Here is a 17,782-nt window from a genome sequence, read left to right on the forward strand (position 1 = left end):
GACAAACCAAGATGGGGACTCCGCTCCCTGCAACCTCGTGGAGCACAGGCATGCACGTCTGTTCTTCCCTCGCTTCTATCACCCTCAACAAGCCTGGACCCAGCCACCCATTGCTAATATTGAGTGACTTCTGCTGGTAACTATAACATCTTACTGGAGTGGTTTGGGCTGTATGTGCGACTATGTCTCTTTGTACGTATGCTGGTGTATGTCTGTTTCTATAACTGGAGTGTCCAAGTTTATGTAATTGCTTCATGTAATTGATAAATCTGGCATTTTTGCCTTATCCCCCTTTATAAGGTCTCGCCCTTAATTTGAGCAATTAAAAATTTTAAGTAACAAAGTCGGTTCACCCGTGTGGATAAGCTGGTGCTGCACCAGGTCGGACGATCGGGTGAAGCTCTTCCCACACTCCGAGCACTGATGTGGCTTCTCCCCGGTGTGGATACGCTGGTGCTTAGCCAGGCTGGAGGACTGACTGAAGCTCTTCCCACACTCCGAGCACTGATGTGGCTTCTGTCCCGTGTGGATGAGCTGGTGCTTCCCCAGGTCGGACAATCGGGTGAAGCTTTTACCACACACGAAGCACTGGTGTGGCTTCTCTCCTGCGTGCATGAGCTCGTGCTGCACCAGGCCGGACGATCGGGTGAAGCTCTTCCCACACTCCAAGCACTGATGTGGCTTCTCTCCCGTGTGGATACGCTGGTGCTTAGCCAGGCTGAACGACTGAGTGAAGCTCTTCCCACACTCCAAGCACTCATATGGCTTCTCTCCGGTGTGGATACGTCGGTGCTTAGCCAGGCTGGAGGACTGAGTGAAGCTCTTCCCACACTCCAAGCACTGATGTGGCTTCTCTCCTGTGTGGATGACCTGGTGCTGTACCAGGTCGGACGATCGGGTGAAGCTCTTCCCACACTCCAAGCACTGGTGTGGCTTCTCTCCTGTGTGGATACGCTGGTGGCCAGCCAGGTTGGAGGAGCGAGTGAAGCTTTTACCACACTCCAAGCACTGATGTGGCTTCTCTCCTGTGTGGATGACCTGGTGCTGTACCAGGTCGGACGATCGGGTGAAGCTCTTCCCGCACTCCAGGCACTGATGTGGCTTCTCTCCTGTGTGGGTACGCTGGTGCTCAGCCAGGCTGGAGAAGCGAGCAAAGCTCTTCCCACACTCCAAGCACCGATGTGGCTTCTTTCCTGTGTGGATATGCTGGTGCTCAGCCAGGTTGGAGGAGCGAACAAAGCTCTTCCCACACTCCAAGCACTGATGTGGCTTCTTTCCTGTGTGGATATGCTGGTGCTCAGCCAGGCTGGAGGAGCGAGAGAAGCTCTTCCCACACTCCAAGCACTGATAGGGCTTCTCCCTCACGTGGATGAGCTGGTGCTTCCCCACGTCAGACGATCGGGTGAAGCTCTTCCCACACTCCAAGCACTGATGTGGCTTCTCCCCGGTGTGGATATGCTGGTGCTCAGCCAGGCTGAAGAAGCGAGTGAAGCTCTTCCCACACTCCAAGCACTGATGTGGCTTCTCCCCGGTGTGGATACGATGGTGCTCAGCCAGGCTGGAGGAGCGAGTGAAGCTCTTACCACACTCCAAGCACCAATGTGGATTCTTGCCTGTGTGAATGAGCTGGTGTTTGGTTAATTTGGAGGACAAGTCGAAACTCTTCCCACACTCTGAGCACTGAGCATGTGACTTCTCCCTTGCGTGCATGCACCAGTGCCTGGCCAGGTTGGAGGGCTGCCTGAAGCTCTTCCCACCCTGGGTGCCGTTGTGCGGCTGGTCCCTACTCTGCACACACTGGTGCTGGCACAGGTCTTGCCAGCATGTGAAGTTCTTCCTGCACTCAGTGCAGTGGTGCGTCTTCCTCCCCAGGTGAATGCGCCGGTGCTGGTTTGGGAAGAAACGATGGAAGAAGGTCTTACCACACATTACACAGTGATACTGGCATTTCCCCCAGTGTCCGTGTAGGTGCTTGTCCAGGTCTGAGGGGCACACAAAGCTCTTCCCCCATTTGGTGTAGGAGTGGGAGAGCTCTCCAGAATGGATCTGGGGGTAAGCACCCGGGGTTGAGAGGCAAGTGAAGCTCTTCCCACACTTGGTGCATAAATAGAGCTTCTCCCCAGTGTACCCTCTCTTGTTAAGTGTGCCCTATCTTGGGCAGTTAAAGGTTTTCCTGACCTTCGAGCAGGGGTGGGCTCTACCCCTGTGCTTGGTAGAGAGCTCCTGCTTCATCTCTGGCACCCTCCCCACTGCCTCGGCTTGGATGCACTGACTCTTTCCAATAGATCTTTAGGTCTCTCGTCTCCAGATATCCTTCCCCGCACCCACAGCTCTTTCTGGGTATGTCCCTTCTCCACTTACACCTAACTGCAGATGGTACCTGGTTCAGTGCTACATTCTTCATCTGCTTCTGGGGTCTTCCCTGATTCTTGGGCCACTGCTCCTTCTCAGGTCTCGGGGAGTCCATCTCACCCAAACTCCCTAGGGAAGTCCATGGTGACTCCACATTTGCAGGCCCTTCCACATGAGCCTCCTCCTTGGGTCCTCTGAGGAGCCAGGCACCTCCTGCATGGGGAAGAGAAACTCCAGATTAATCCCTGCCCTGCTGGCAAGGGGCAAACATGCTTACTCTTTGTGCTGGGATGGGCCTGAGTAGGCCTGGACCTTGCGTTCCCTCAAGGAATCAAGCTCTTTCTTCCAAATCTCATTTGAAGGACTCAGGTGCCTGTACTTACGCCAGGAGCACGGGGATCGAGGAGGAGCTAGCCTTCCTACTCTCCGGTGGGCATTATGATCTAGTAGGGATTACGGAGACCTAGTGGGACTCCTCACACGATTGCAACATAGCCACTACACCCTGCACAGAAGAGACTGAGTAGAGAAGAAAGGCAGAGGTTTAGCTCTCTAGGTGAGGGAGCAGTACACCTCCTTGGAGGCCAAAATCAGCTCCAAAGAAGAGCGGCTCAAAACTCTGGGTCAAACTACAGGGGCGTGGGGGCCATGTTGAGACAGACGTGTACACTACAGACCACTAAACCGGGGGAGGAGCTCCATCTGGAGTTCTCTCGAGAACTGGCAGAGGCCACGCATGCAAGGGACATGGTCGTCATCAGCAACTTCAGTTACCCACGCATCTTTTGGGAGCAACACTCGGCTAAGTTGGATTGGTTGTGCTGCTTCCTGACTTATATGGAAGAGCTCTACCTGACTCAGGACATGCACAGGCCAACCAGAGGTAACACACTCCTAAGCTGGCCAAAGGACATGATCTGGTGAGCAATCTGAACGTAGAGGGTAGCCTGGGCGACACTGACCACAAAACCATCACATTTACTCTCCATCACAAGGCAGGCAAATCAGCTAGCAGGGTTGAAGTTTTGGACTTCAAAAAATGAATTTCAACAGGTTCAGGGCAATAGTAGGGGAAGCGTTGCAGGACCAAAGACCGAAGGTGAAAGGAGTGCATGAAGAGTGGTTGTTCCTCAAGGACACGATCCTCAAAGCACAAAAGACATCCATTCCCATGTGGAAGAAAGGTAGCTGAAGGGCTGGGAAGTCCTCTTGGCTTAGCAGGGATATCATGGTCCTCTTGAAAAAGAATGAGGCATACAAACAATGGAAGCTTGAGCCAGGCCCCAAGGAGAACTACACAACAATGTCCCACGCTTGCAGGGAGAAGATTAGAAAGGCTAAGGCAGCAACTGAAGTTAAACTAGCAACACAAATCACGGACAATAAGAAGTCCTTCTTTAGGTATGTGGGGAACAGGAGGAAAACAAATGGGAGTGTGGGGCCACTGCTTAACAACTCAGGACATCTGGTTACCAGCACTCAGGAGAAAACTCAGCTTCTGATTGACTACCTCACTTCGGTATTTCACCAGACTAAGGGACAAATCATACTAGAAGAGGTTCAGAATGGGCATGGTGGGAGTGACCACCCTCCTACTGCTGATGTTGAGCTGGTGCGTGATCGGTTAAAAAAGTTAGAAATTTATAAGTCAGCAGGACCAAATGAATTTCATTTGAGAGTGCTGAAGGAGCTGGCCGAAGTCATCATGGGACCTCTGGTGAAACACTTCCAAAGCTTGCGGTGCTCAGGGGAAGTTCCTAAAGACTAGAAGAGGGCCAATGTTGTGCCCATCTTCAAGAAGGGGAGGAGAAAGGGTGTGGGCAACTGTAGGCCAATTAGCTTAACTTTTATCCCAGGGAAACTACTAGAAAAATTAGTCAAAGAGTCTATGTGCGATAAGCTTGCAGAAGGTAGGACTCTGAATGATAGCTTCCACGGCCTCATCGTGGGCAGGTCTTGTCTTACCAATCTCATCTCCTCCTACAACCACGTAACTCACCACCTGGATAAGACAGAGGAGGTCGCCATTGTATACCTAGACTTCCAAAAGGCCTTTGATCTGGAATCCCATCATGTTCTCATGGGAAAACTGAAGGATTGTGGGCTCAACTGTACGAGTTAGGTGGGTAGGAAGATGGCTGAGGGGCAGGACTCGGCGAGTCCTAATGAGTGGACCCATGTCACCCTGGTGAGAAGTAGCCAGTGGTGTCCCTCAGGGGTGCGTGCTTGGTCCAGTGCTTTTCAACATCTTTATCAATTATTTGGATGTGGGGGTGAAGAACTCACTAGCCAAGTTCATGGACAATACCAAGTTATGGGGGAGCATGGTCACACTTGAAGATAGGCTGCAGGTACAGGCGGACCTAGACAGGCGGAGAGTTAGGCGGATCAGAACCAGATAAAGTTCAACACTGAGAGGTGTAAACTGCTCCATCTGGGGGCAAATATCCCCAACTTACTTACATGCTCGGTGATGCCAAACTGACTAGCACCATGACTGAAAGGGACCTAGGGGTAATAACAGACCACAGTATGAACACGTGCCATCAGTGCAATGCTCTAGCCAGCATGCCTTAAACAATGCATCCCAAGCAAAGCCAAGCAGGTGATTCTTCTGCTTTACTCAGCCTTGTTGAGACTGCAGCTGGAATACTGCGTCCAGTTCTGGGCACCACACTGCAACAAGGACGCTGTAAAGCGTGAGAGTCCAGGGAAGGGCCACACATATGATCAGAGACTTACATGGCAAGCAACACGAGGAAAGGCTCAGGGACCTGGGACCCTTCAGCATAAAGAAAAAGAAAGCTGAGAGTGGACTCGGTAGTAGCTTACCGCTACATCAGAGGCATACAACAACAGCTCGGTGAGCAACTGTTCACCAGGGCACCCTTGAAGAAAACCAGGAGTAATGGCCAAAAACTCATGGAAGACTGTTTCAGGCTTAACACTAGGAAAAGCGTCTTGACAATTAGGATATCCAGAGAGTGGAATAAACTCCCTCCAGAGGTGGTCCAATCGTCTACCTTGGACATCTTCAAGAGGAGACTGGACAGTAACCTTGCTGAGCTCACCTGACCCCAGTTGTCTTTCCTGCCTAGTGCAGGCGGGCAGGACCCGATGACCTGCGAGGTCACTTCCAGCCCCTAACAATCTATGAATCAATGAATCTATAAACCCAAAGTGCAGGGAGTGAGGGAAAGGCAGGTCCTTGTGGCGGGCTAATGTTCCCTACTCAGGGGAGTTCAGAGTCAGACTCTCAAGGTTTCTGTCCCAGCTGTCAGCCCCATCACCTCGGACCCTGCTGAGACAAGGACATGTGGGTAGGTGTGCACCAATAAAGATTTTTTGAGTTGATACTGATGGCCCATTATTAGTGAGCCATGTCAGCCGATACCAATTTGACTGCCCATATGCAGCCTGGCAGCTTGGAAAACAGCATCCAGCTGGTAAGTCTGCCGGGGGGAATGGGCAGTCAGGGGGGCAGATCAAGGCCCCCGTGGTGAGGGAGGGACTGGGGCTGGGGAGCTGCTACCCCACGGGGGAAGAGTGGGGCAGGGTGCAGGACAGAGCTGTGGCTCGTCGGGGGGTGCAGATAGTGCAGCGGTGCACACCCCAGGGGAGGCATGGGGGGCATGTCCCCTGGACCCGTGGGTGGGGTGAGGTCTGTGGCTGTGGCTCTCTCTTCTAAAAGGAGCAGGGCTGTGCTTCCTGCCTCCATCCAGGGCATGGTCTGGTGCAGGGAATGAGCCCATGGAGCTTTCTTCTGCTGACAAGTTCCAGCTGGCCTGTATGTCACAGGAGTCTGAACTGGGTGTAAGGCCTTGCCATGATCCTGAACCTGGACTCTGCTGAGTCTTAGGCCTTCTGAAACTCAGGGCCCTAGAGAGGAAACAGGAAGGGGGCAATTGTGGTGCAAAACATGGGGGTTTCCTTCCTCCCACAACATGAAAGGTTCCAAATCCCTCCCACGCCATGGAGCCATGTAATACAGCCTGAGACCATGACGAAACACGTCCTGGGGTCCAGGTCAACCTGAGCAGGAGCATCCAGGGGGAGCCCCAGCTTTTCTCTTGTCCAACAGGAATGGTTAAACAGAGCTTCTGTACATCATCTTGATTTCCATGGGGAACTACAAATCCCATCATGTCCTGGGAAAGGGAGTTTCATAGTAGGTAGAGTCAGAAGGGACCTGGGCAGATCATCAAGTCCGACCCCCTGCCATGGCAGGAAAGAATACTGGGATCAAACAACCCTGGCTAGGTGTTCATCCTGCCTCCTTTTAAAGACCCCCAGGGTAGGAGCCAGCACCACTTCCCTTGGAAGTTGGTTCCAGATCCTAGCTGCCCTGACAGTGAAGTAGCGCCTCCTGATACCTAGTCTGAATCTACCCTCTCCCGGCTTGTGACAGGTATTTCTTGTCACTCCTGGCAGTGTTTGGGGGAACAGGGACTCCCCCAATGCCTGCTGGTCCCCCTGACTAGTTTGTAAACGGCCACCAGGTCCCCCTCAGCCTTCTCTTGTGGAGGCTGAACAGGTTCAGGTCCCGTCGCCTCTCCTCGTAGGGCCTGCCCTCCTGCCCCTGACCATGCGAGTGGCCTCCTCTGGACCCTCTCCATGCTGTCCACATCCCTCCTGAAGTGCGGCACCCAGACCTGGACACAGTACTCCAGCTGCGACCTGACCAGTGCCGCATAGAGGGGGAGGATCACCTCCTTAGACCTGCTCGAGATGCATCTGTGGATGCACGACAAGGCCTTCCTGACTGCGTCCCCACACTGCCGGCCCATGTTCATTTTGGCATCAATGATGACTCCAAGATCCTTTTCTGCCTCTGCCCTGACGAGAAGGGAGTTCCCCAGCCTGTAGGTATGCTGCTGGTTCTTCCTCCCCAGGTGCAGTACCTTGCACTTGTCAGTGTTGAAACCTTAGTGTCGTCTGCGAATTTGACTAGGGTGCTTTTTACCCCCTCATCCAAGTCGCTGATAAAGATGTTGAACAGTGCAGGCCCGAGGACCGAGCCCTGGGGGACCCCACTGCCCACAGCCCTCCAGGTCGAATAAGACCCATCCACCACCGCTCTCTGGGTGCAGCCCCCCAGCCAGTTAGTGACCCATCTGACTGTGTAGGCATCGACGCCACAGTCTCCTAGTTTTTTTAATGAGAATGGGGTGACAGAAAGTGTCGAAGGCCTTCCTAAAGTCCAGAAAGATTACGTCCACCTGCAGGGGAGACTCCCTTTCCCTTTGGCCAGGCTAATGCTAAACTTCCCACCTTTGACCTGGGAGGGTGGTCCTAAGGCACTGATCCCCACGCAAGGTGAGGGCTGACATTACTCAACCGCACTGGTCAGCCTCAGTGATGCTCAGAAAACACCTGATGTTGGTTGAGTAGAGGTAGCAAGGTCAGACAACTTATAAATAGAGTCCCTCTATCTTGGGATAGGCAGGCATCTTCTGGTCACTGGATCAAGCTGTGCACCTCTATGATCCTCTGGACGCTGCTGTGAGTAACTTATCTGAATTGTAGCCAGTAACGTAGACCTAAGTGTTCGAGACACGTTCTCAAAGGGCCCACAAGACCCTTATTCTGTTGTGCTCAAGGCTGTTCTCTTTCAAAGCTCCTTTTGCTTAGTATTCCTTCCCCATGCCCCCCCCCCTCCAACAATAAAGCTAACTATCATAGTAAGGCCAGCAGTAAATGTTTGAGAAGGATTGAGCAACCTTTTTGCTCCCTTTGTGCAGCTAAGGGAGGCTACCTTCTATGCTCTGACTAAAGGAAGCACTCCAAGATCTCATGGTGGGTTAAGCACCCTCAAGGTCCATCTATAAGGCCTTTGTACCCTGGGGGGCACAGAGCCTGGACAAAGCCCAGACCCCAGTGGTGCCAGTGGTTCTTCCAGGTTTGCGGGTCTGCTCCAGGAAAGGGGTTGGACAGATGTAGGCATCCCAGGGGAGCCACTCGAAGTGGGGGTTTTGCTTGGCTGCAGTGAGGCTGCCCCCCCACTGGCCCATAACACATGGTATCCGAGGGAAAACAGATATGGGCTGAAAATAAATCAAAAAAGCAAACTCAATTGTCCCGTAATGGCTGTGATTAGGGAGGGAAGAAGGGAATAGTTGCTTGTCCCCATATTGTTGGATATTCAGGAAGGGGGAACATCACCTGCCTGGACACGTTACAGCATAATGTACTGTCTTTCAGGTCAGGACCCTGCAATGGCAGTACAGGGCATGTCAGCAGTTCCCAGATTGCCCTGGCACTCTGGGCATGGAGCATTTCAGAGAGGGGAATTGGGTGGAGGGGACAGCCACAACTCACCTGGCAGCAGCTCCTCTGACCTGGAGATTTCCCCACCATCCTCATCATCACAGACCCACAGCTCCACCAATCCTCGCTGGATGCGGCAGATTAAATCAGGGGTGGGACCTCGATGTCCTGTTTGGGACAGTGGTTAAAGAGCATTTGTGACTGGGTACTGGATGCAGAATAACCAACCACGATTTGGGGAATGGATCCAATGAGCTCAAGGTGTCGTTGAGGAGGAAGCATTTAGGATAAAAGGGAAAGTACTGCAGGGAGAAGTCTTGAAGACATAATGGTCCTTGTCACGCAGGTACGGGAGGAAAGGTCTAGGAAACAAAGCCCCAACCACTGCCTGGTTTAGAAAGGGTATCAAACTGACAGTCACCGAAAATAAGCATGGAGATGCAGTGATCCGTGTTGTACTAGGGAGCAGAAAGATAAAGCTTTTACTGTTTCCAAAGTACCAAAATGAAGAAATATTGGACACACTTATGGATGGATATCATTTATCTCATCAATCCAACCCCAGTTAAAGGAAAGGAAATGATCTTATTCTCAGTGAAGGTTTAAAGTGAGGACCTGTGGCAGTGAAAAGCATCCATGACAGATGGCTGAAACTGAAACTGTTTTCTGGAAGACGAGATAAATCAGCATCACCAGGGCACAGGACAAGACTATTTTATAGATTCCCATTTTCAAAAAAGGGAGGAAGGAGGACCCAGGGAAGTATAGGCCAGTCAGTCTTACCTTGGTCCTGGGTAAGCGTTTTGAGAGAGTTAACCTGGCGCATGTCCGCGAGGGGCCAGCAGAGGAGATTATGCTCAGGGGCGACCAACATCGGTTCATTTGAGGCAGGTCCTGTCAGACCAACCTGGTGACCTTCTACGACCAGGTACAACATCCTTAGATGCAGGGGTCGCAGTGGACGTAGTCTTTCTGGACTTCAGGAAGGCCTTTGACACTGTCTCTCACCTCATTCTCATTAAAAAACGAGGGGATGGTGGCGTCGACACCTACACAGTCAGATGGGTCGCTAACTGGCTGGAGGGCCGCACCCAGAGAGCGGTGGTGGATGGGTCTTACTTGACCTGGAGGGATGTGGGCAGTGGGGTCCCCCAGGGCTCGGTCCTTGAACCCGCACTGTTCAACATCTTCATCAGCAACTTGGACAGGGGGGTGTAAAAAGCACCCTGTTCAAATTCACAGACAACGCTAAGATGTGGGGAGAAGCGGGCACGCTAGAAGGGAGGACTAGGCTGCAATCAGACCTGGACAGGTTACAGGGGTGGGCGGATGAGAACAGGATGGGTTTCAACACTGACAAGTGCAGGGTGCTGCACCTGGGGAGGAAGAGCCAGCAGCACACCTACAGGCTGGGGAACTCCCTTCTCGTCAGTGCAGAGGCAGAAAAGGATCTTGGAGACATTATTGATGCCAAAATGAACATGGGCCGACAGTGTGGAAACGCAGTTAAGAAGGCCAACCACACCTTGTTGTGCATCCACAGATGCATCCAGTGCTGGGCGCCGCACTTCAGGACGGATGTAGACAGCATGGAGGGGGTCCAGAGGAGGCCACCCGCATGGTCAGGGGCAGCAGGGCAGGCCCTATGAGGAGAGGCGACGGGACCTGATATCTAGCCTAAATCAACCCTCTGCCAGCTTGTGACCATTATCCCTTGTCACTCCTGGTAGTGCTCGGGGGAACAGGGACTCCCCCAATGCCTGCTGGTCCCCCTTGACTAGTTTGTAAACTGCCACGAGGTCCCCTCTCAGCCTTCTCTTGTGGAGGCTGAACAGAAGGAGCTACTTCACAGTCAGGGCGTCTAGGATCAGGAACCAACTTCCAAGAGAAGTGGTGCTGGCTCCTATCCTGGGGGTCTTTAAGAAGAGGGTGGATGAACACCTTGCTGGGATCGTTTGACCCCAGTGATCTTTCCTGCCATGGCAGGGGGTCAGATTTGATGATCTGCTCAGGTCCCTTCCAACTCTACCGACTATGAAACTATACTACCGGAAGTTGCAACTGAAACCCGCATCCCATCCAATGGGAGGAACATCCCAGGAATGGAGGTGAGTCCACAGGATGGTAAATACGGCCAGGTGTAAAACAAAGTTCCTCAGAGTCATGGTAACGACAAAAAGAAGGTGAAAAGACACACGCTTCATCGCATGTGAAAGCCCATAATGTAGAAATGGTCTATGTGGTCTTTGTTGAACTACAGAAAGCATTTGAGCACTTCCCTAAGTAAATCCTCTGGGGGAAGCGGAAGGGAAAGAAAGCATCAAAAAAGTAAATGGACCTAGGGAAAGCTACGTACCTCAAGCCTGCACACAAGCAAGAACAAGCCCCTGTATTAGAGATCCTCTGGAAATGAAAAATGGTTTTCACTAGGCCCTGCACCTAGCCCAGTTCTTGTTATCACAGCGATGGTGTCTGAGCTGCAGAGGGATTCTAGGAGAACAAGAAAACTTGAGAATGGCAGAGTGAGCCTGAGAGCACAGGTCTAAATGTAAGTACAGCAAAGCCAGAGTCTCTGGTCCATACAGATGAAGTTGCGAGGAAGGAACGTGGACAGAAGCTTCCAGGGACCCCTTGGTACAAGTACCTGGGTTGCATCACGTGTACATCAGACACTAGAGGAAGACTTGAGGAATTGCAGGAGAGGCTAATAAGACTTCCATTAACTTGTGCTGGGTCATAACCAAAGGAGGAGAAAAAGCATTTAGCTAGCACTGAACTGAGCATGCTAGGACGCTTAAATGTGTATGGACACGACACACGAGTGAAGGAGAAAATTTGAAATATTCCCCAAGGAAGAACTGTTAGTGAATTGATGCACAATGAACTGAAGATGGTATGAACGCCTTGAGAAGGCAAAGGGAGATCATTTTGTCAAGAAACTGCTGGAGATGGGAGCACCAGGAGTTACAAGAATGGGGAAGACACAAGTGAAAGTGGCTGAATGAAATGACGGCAGATCTATCAACATGATGTGCGAGAGGTCTGATCACTGATAGAGCAGTGGGGAGGAAGCAGACTGAAGCCACCAGCCAAAGGTGCATGAGGATGAGACTGCTGAGAAACAGGAAGAAGACAATAAACTTCAGAGTTCACATAGCTCCCGGGAGAAGCAAGAACCAGCACTTTACCCAGGGAGATGAGGGCTTGGAAATTCCTCAGCATCTGGTCCCGGTAAAGCACCTTGTCCTCATCTTCCAGCAGCTCCCACTCCTTCCGCGTGAAATACACAGCCACGTCTTCAAACACCTCCTGGAGCTGCAGTCACAAGCATTACACCATCAGTGTCTCCTCTTCCAGCTGTTTCCAGCCCCCACGGCCCTGTCTGCTATCAGAGTATTACAATTAACTGCAGGCTTTGTCACAACAGCTAAGGGTGCAATATTTCCCGGTCTTCAGCTGACATGAGATGCGGACGCAGCTGTGCACATAGGAGTCCACGTGTCCGCTTTAGCCCAGCTCATCGCGTTCACTTTGTTCAGTCCTTTGATGCAGCCTGGGCAGCAGTTCTAGGGGCAGGGAGCCCCGGCTCCATGCACTCTGACAAGGTTTGCCCACGCCAGCACCCCCCTGGCCATCTGCACTTAGGAGGGAGCTCCTGCTAATGGAGGCAACAAACACACCAAGCTGCATTACCACAGGCTTGATGCTCTTCGCGTCTCTCTGCACCCCAAATTCGTTACACCTCCCCTGGCTGTTCCTGCACTTTGCCCCAGCTGTACTCCCACCCCCAGCTGGACCTAGTGCCCTGCTCACCCCCAAGCTCTCCCTCTGCTTTGCAGGTTTGCTCTGCCGCCTCTGCAGTTGGCCCAGCTCATGTGTCGGGGAGCCCCTCTCCTCCAGGCTCGCTGGGGAAGCCCTGGGCAGCTCCAGCTTTACAGGCTCTTCTCCAGGAGGCTTCTGCTCAGCTCTCCTCAGGGTCCTGGCACCTGCAGGGTGGAGAAAGCACAGGTGAGCCCTGGTGCTGCTGGCACGGGGAAAGCCCTGCTCGTCTCCTGTACTGGCCAAGGACAAAGGCAGACAGAGGCTTCCCTGTGTGGAGAATGAGGAGAAGAAAGACTCCAAGCCCCACAGCTCTTGCTAATAGACTTCTAGGGGCATGAGGATGAAGACGAGACCCAGTAATTCTGTCTCAGGTCGGGGCGGGGATCACACCACCATGTCAGAGCCTGCAGGGACCTCGCTCCCTGGGGAAGAAGCTGAAGGGATGTCAGCACTGTGTCACATCCACATGTTTGGGCAGGGGGGGGTGGAGACGACAAATGCCGGGTCGGGGTTCTCCAGGGCATGTGAAATGCTCTCAGAGTCACTGGGAGAACAACAGCTGATCCTTTGGGTCACTGACTAGTCAAGGGGGACCAGCAGGCATTGGGAGAGTCCCTGTTCCCCCGAGCAATCCCAGGAGTTACAAGAAACAACGGACACAAGCTAGTGGAGGGTAGTTTCAGGCTAGACATTAGGAAGCGGTATTTCACTGTCAGGGGGGCTAAGACCTGGAACCAACTTCCAAGAGAAGTGGTGCTGGCTCCTACCCTGGGGATCTTTAAAAGGAGGCTGGACGAACATCTGGCCGGGGTCGTTTGACCCCAGTACTCTTTCCTGCCAGGGCAGGGGTCGGACTAGATGATCTGCTCAGGTCCCTTCCGACCCGACCAACTATGAAACTATGACCCCATGAAAATGTGTGGAAGAGAGATTACTCTACTGAAGGACGGTGCCTCACGCTGATGGAAAAGGGTCTCCTCTGTTTTGGGGGAGTCTGCAAGACAGAGGCCTGGGTTAACTGTACCTGACCCAGACGGAGACCACTGGGGCATCTCACCTGCACCAGCCCCTTGCGGGGCACGGAGGGCTCATGGAGGCACGAGAAAGGGACGAGCGAACACTGGCTGCTGGGACACGAATAAGGTCACTGACTGTTATTGTGGCAGCAGGACAAGGTCCAAGCAAGACGAAGCCTCTCTCTGCTGGGTGCTGCACAGTCACGGAGAAGGATCAGGTGCCCCAGCCTGGGAGACACCCACCCACAGGGACCACAGCTCTGCCCCCCCAGCCACAGGGTGACAAATACTGTAGCCCTGTCCTGTGCAGGGAGAGACATTCGACCCGCTCCCCCGTGTGCAGGACGGCCTCGCTGGCACCCAGACCCACGCCCAGGCCTCCACCCTGTACCTCACCTGACTCCTGGCGGGGCAGGGGCTCCTCCTTGGGGGGACAGGGGGGCTGGTCCCGAGGCCCCAGGGTTTCCCTCTGTCCTGCCTCCTCCAATGGCCTGTCGGCACCACGGGTCTGTGGCAGCTCCAGCCAGGCATTGCCAGGCTCCCGCCGTGGCCCCATGGGCTGCATCTCATCTGCGCACACGTCCTTAACCTTCACCCTCACTGTGACCTGGGGACAAGATAAATACATCACTGGGGAGCAGGGACGTGGGAGCGACGGGGCGGGGAGGGAACATCCCCAAAACACTTAGATGTAGGGACAGCAGCATTGATGACCAGGGTGAAACAAATGCTTTAAGCCGGAGATGGTCACCTTCCCCCTGGCCCAGCTGAATCCCCTCGGCCAGGGCCACGGCCTGGGCGCAGGTCTCCACGCTGCACCCGCACTCCCAGCTCTGCATCCCCGGGGACAGGATGGCCAGGAACTGCTCCAGCACCACCAGCTCCAGCACCTGCTCCTTGCTGCGGCGCTGGGGCTCCAGCCAGCCACGGCAGACCTCCCGCGGCCCCTTGGATTTTAGGTAGAAGAGACCCTGGAAGCGCTGGCATCTCTGGGGTGGGGAGGTCATCCCCGGTGCCAGCTGTGCAGTCTCCGACCACCTCAGGGAGACCCCTGCTCCATCCCAGTCTAGGTGAGACGAGGTCTGCCCAGCCTTGACCCCAGACTGTCCCTACTCAGAACAGCCTCAGGGTCATCCTCGCTTCCTTTCTGCTCCGCATAGGCCGTGAGGAGCGGACTGGCTCCACAATCGCCAAGCATAGCCCCCTCCCAGCCTCACACCTGCCCCGGCCCCCACCAGGCCCTGCAGCCCCCGCCCGGCACCAGTCCCTTCTGCACAGTCCCTCCAGTGCCCCCCGGCGCTACACCCCGACCCCCCACCCCCATCCAGGGCACCTGCAGGGCACACAGCCCCCACCACCACCCCCATGGGCCAGGGCTTCTCCCGCACCCCGGCCGTGTGTCAGGCCCAGAGCACCGCCCAGGCGGGACTTGGCTCCAGTCCATAAGGATGAACCATGGTTCATAAGGATAACGACGGCACTTAGCTGAGGATTTTACATTTAGTCTTCCTCTCCCACTGCCTTTACCTATACCTTGTCCTGACATCTATCCGCCCCTTCCACCACTTTTATTTGAACAAGTGACCTGGTCTATTGCTGTCACTCCTGGAGCTCTCTCTCTCTTAATGGTTACGGTACAAGGAGCCGCACGCAGTGTTATTGGCTGGGGTTTGTGTCTTTAATGTGCCAGTGTGGTAGGATGTCCATCATCCCAGATACCCAATCTGTTTGCATACATTGGCTACATAGCTGCTGCACAATCCTGTAAGTTTTCCACTGGAAACTGCGTATTGTTTAGAACTCTATTCCCTCCCCCAGCAACTACAACTCTTGCCGTTATCTGCACAAGTTCCCAACAAGTAAAAAACATTTTAGGGTCCTCATCTGATCTGTGTGTTAGGGTAGCCGCTTGAGCTAGTCAATATTGGCACCCCATAGCACCGCCCAGGTGTTTGAACAATGCCAATACAGTGGGAACCTGGGTTAATGTACTTAAGTCTCTATACAATACCCTGGAGATCTGAACTCGCACAAGCCGACATCACGCGCTGCCCTAAAATTGTAGCTAGTGCCCTTAAATCTGTGGCTGTCAAAGGGATGACAGTAGTGGTGGCTTGGGAACCAGCGACTGGCCCCTCGTCCTGTTCGTCAGGCACAGGTCCTCTAGTTTCAGTGGTGGAACAGCTTTATCCCATGCATTGACACTTTAATTGTATTCAATAAACCTGGTTCCAAATCCAGGGTGTCCATTGGGATGTCCCCAGTGGTAACAGCAGCAACCTGCCTGTTTGCAAATCCCAATTTAAGTCTTGGATGATTAATTATGGCCTTGCACTGAGTGTGATTTGCCGGTGCCTGTCCTTGCTTTAGTGTTAACTTCTTTACCATTCCTTGTAGGAATTGGACCTTTGGTTCTAGTTTTGTCTTTTCCTCAGCCACTGTTTTAAGATTTTTATTTTCCAGCGCAGTTTATTTAAAACATTATGAAGGGTTTGCAGCTGTGAGTGTGTGCATCCTGCTGCTATTTTTAAAGTATCCAATTCGCGTGTAATCTGTGAGAGCTGTTTCCCTCTCTGCTCGAGTCCCTCCTCACAGTTAGTCAGACAGAGGAAAAGATTTTTAGTAGCTTCTTATAAAAGCCACATAGCAGCAGCTTCCTTCTTTGTGGACTGGGGTGGTATATTATATATCTGCATATAGTTTCTGAATTTATATCTTATGCCTGCAATGGTGTGGGCATCTGATACTGCCTGCTCAGTCCAAGGACTATGCCCAAACCACAGCTTTAAAAGACTTGCATCCTGCAGATACGTAGGCAGCGGATCTTCAACATCTGCCTCACTCCTTATTGTTTTTCTTTTAAACATCTTAACTCAAGTTCCCAATCCTGCGTCTACTTATTATAGTTACCGTTTATTATTTCTTAAAGCTAGTATCCTAGTCCGTAACATGTGCCAAAAGTCTGTTTTTTTAATATAACAGAGTCTCAAGACAAAAATCCAAACCAAAGCAATGGACCCCTCTATAGGCAGCCTGGACCTCCACCTACTCATGAAGTGAGCTTCTGATTGTCCACAACCCACAGGTGGGCTTTCTATTTCTGTAATGTGGCCGGTCTAACCCGAGACTACTATAACCGGCACTTCTACCACCAGTCGGTGTGCACACTTTTAGACAGAGACCAATAAACATTCGGACGAGACTTATGACATAAGACCCACTAATAACCACAACAGAGAGCACAGAGCTGATCAACAACCGCAGCATATAACCTTGTTCACCCCCACACGCATTCTCCACCAAAACGTTACCTTGAAATACCAATTGCTAAATCAAAAAGCGAGACTTTATAAAGGGGGATAAGGCAAGGTGCTGTGTTTATTGATTACATGAGTCAGACGTAGAGGTTTGGACACACGATTCATACAAACACACACAAATCATCATACACATCATTACATGCGGGCATACGCACACAAAACAACCACTCCACCCGCACACACACCAGACACAGTTACCAGCAACAGAGGCTCAGTATCAGCCCAGGGTGGCCAGCTCCAGGCTTATCGAGTAGACGATGAAGTTTTGAAGATTGCAGCGTGGAGCGGGGTGAACAGACGCGTCCGTGCTCCCGTGAAACAGCAGTAGAGAAGAGACTCACCCAACCCGGCATTGTGCGACTCCTCCTTTTATAGGGTTTACCAGTCTTTGTTCAGCATTTTGGGGGTTTTCCATGCTTAGCCTGCGTTTCAACAGTTGTTTTGCATCCATCTTCTGCTTATCTCAGCTCAAGGTCGTAAAACTGGGTCTCAGCCTTGAAGCGTCCTTGTTGGCCACACGGCAGCACTCCTTCCCTCACTATCTCCTTTGTGCCCTCGGCTTCAAAGGGGTTCTTTGGCCGTCCATTAATTAGCGTACTGGCTGCTCATTTACACATCTGGCGCCTTGGTGCTTACACAAACAGCTACTTCTGCTCTCCCTGTTCCTCCTCAAAACTGCCGTTCGCCCCTTCACCCACACCTGCCGTACGCGCAGCGCAGCACAGCACACACAGCGCAGCACGGCACGCACAGCGCACGGCTACTGAACTCACGCAAGAGTCACTACACGATGTAGTGCAGCAGGTACCCCTTAAAACACAGGGATCAAGTTACTGAGCTGCATTAAAGCACACCGAGCTAAATTCAATCCAGTTATTTTAGTCAACTGCATGCTACACTTCCCCCTGGCCCAGCTGCATCCCCTCGGCCGGGGCCACGGCCTGGGCGCAGGTCTGCACGCTGCGCCCCCATGCCCGGGGCAGGATGGCCAGGAGCGGCTCCAGC

The 17,782-nt window shown here is 52.8% G+C and overlaps 1 protein-coding gene across 1 annotated transcript; it reads right to left on the reverse strand.

The window, feature by feature from the left end:
* Nucleotides 1-286: 286 nt before the first annotated feature.
* LOC102372196 (zinc finger protein 345-like) lies at nt 287-14,383 on the reverse strand. Its single transcript, XM_006037183.3, has 6 exons — nt 13,854-14,383; nt 12,433-12,605; nt 11,808-11,934; nt 8,671-8,787; nt 2,381-2,565; nt 287-1,887 (listed from the first exon to the last, which is right to left on the reverse strand). Exons 1-6 carry the CDS (start codon nt 14,083-14,085, stop codon nt 310-312), a joined length of 2,412 nt encoding a protein of 803 aa, XP_006037245.2. The 5' UTR covers nt 14,086-14,383; the 3' UTR covers nt 287-309.
* Between the last annotated feature and the right edge of the window lie 3,399 nt (nt 14,384-17,782).

The sequence above is a fragment of the Alligator sinensis genome, unplaced genomic scaffold (genome assembly GCF_000455745.1).
Source record: "Alligator sinensis unplaced genomic scaffold, ASM45574v1 scaffold782_1, whole genome shotgun sequence".
Classification (NCBI taxonomy): domain Eukaryota; kingdom Metazoa; phylum Chordata; order Crocodylia; family Alligatoridae; genus Alligator; species Alligator sinensis.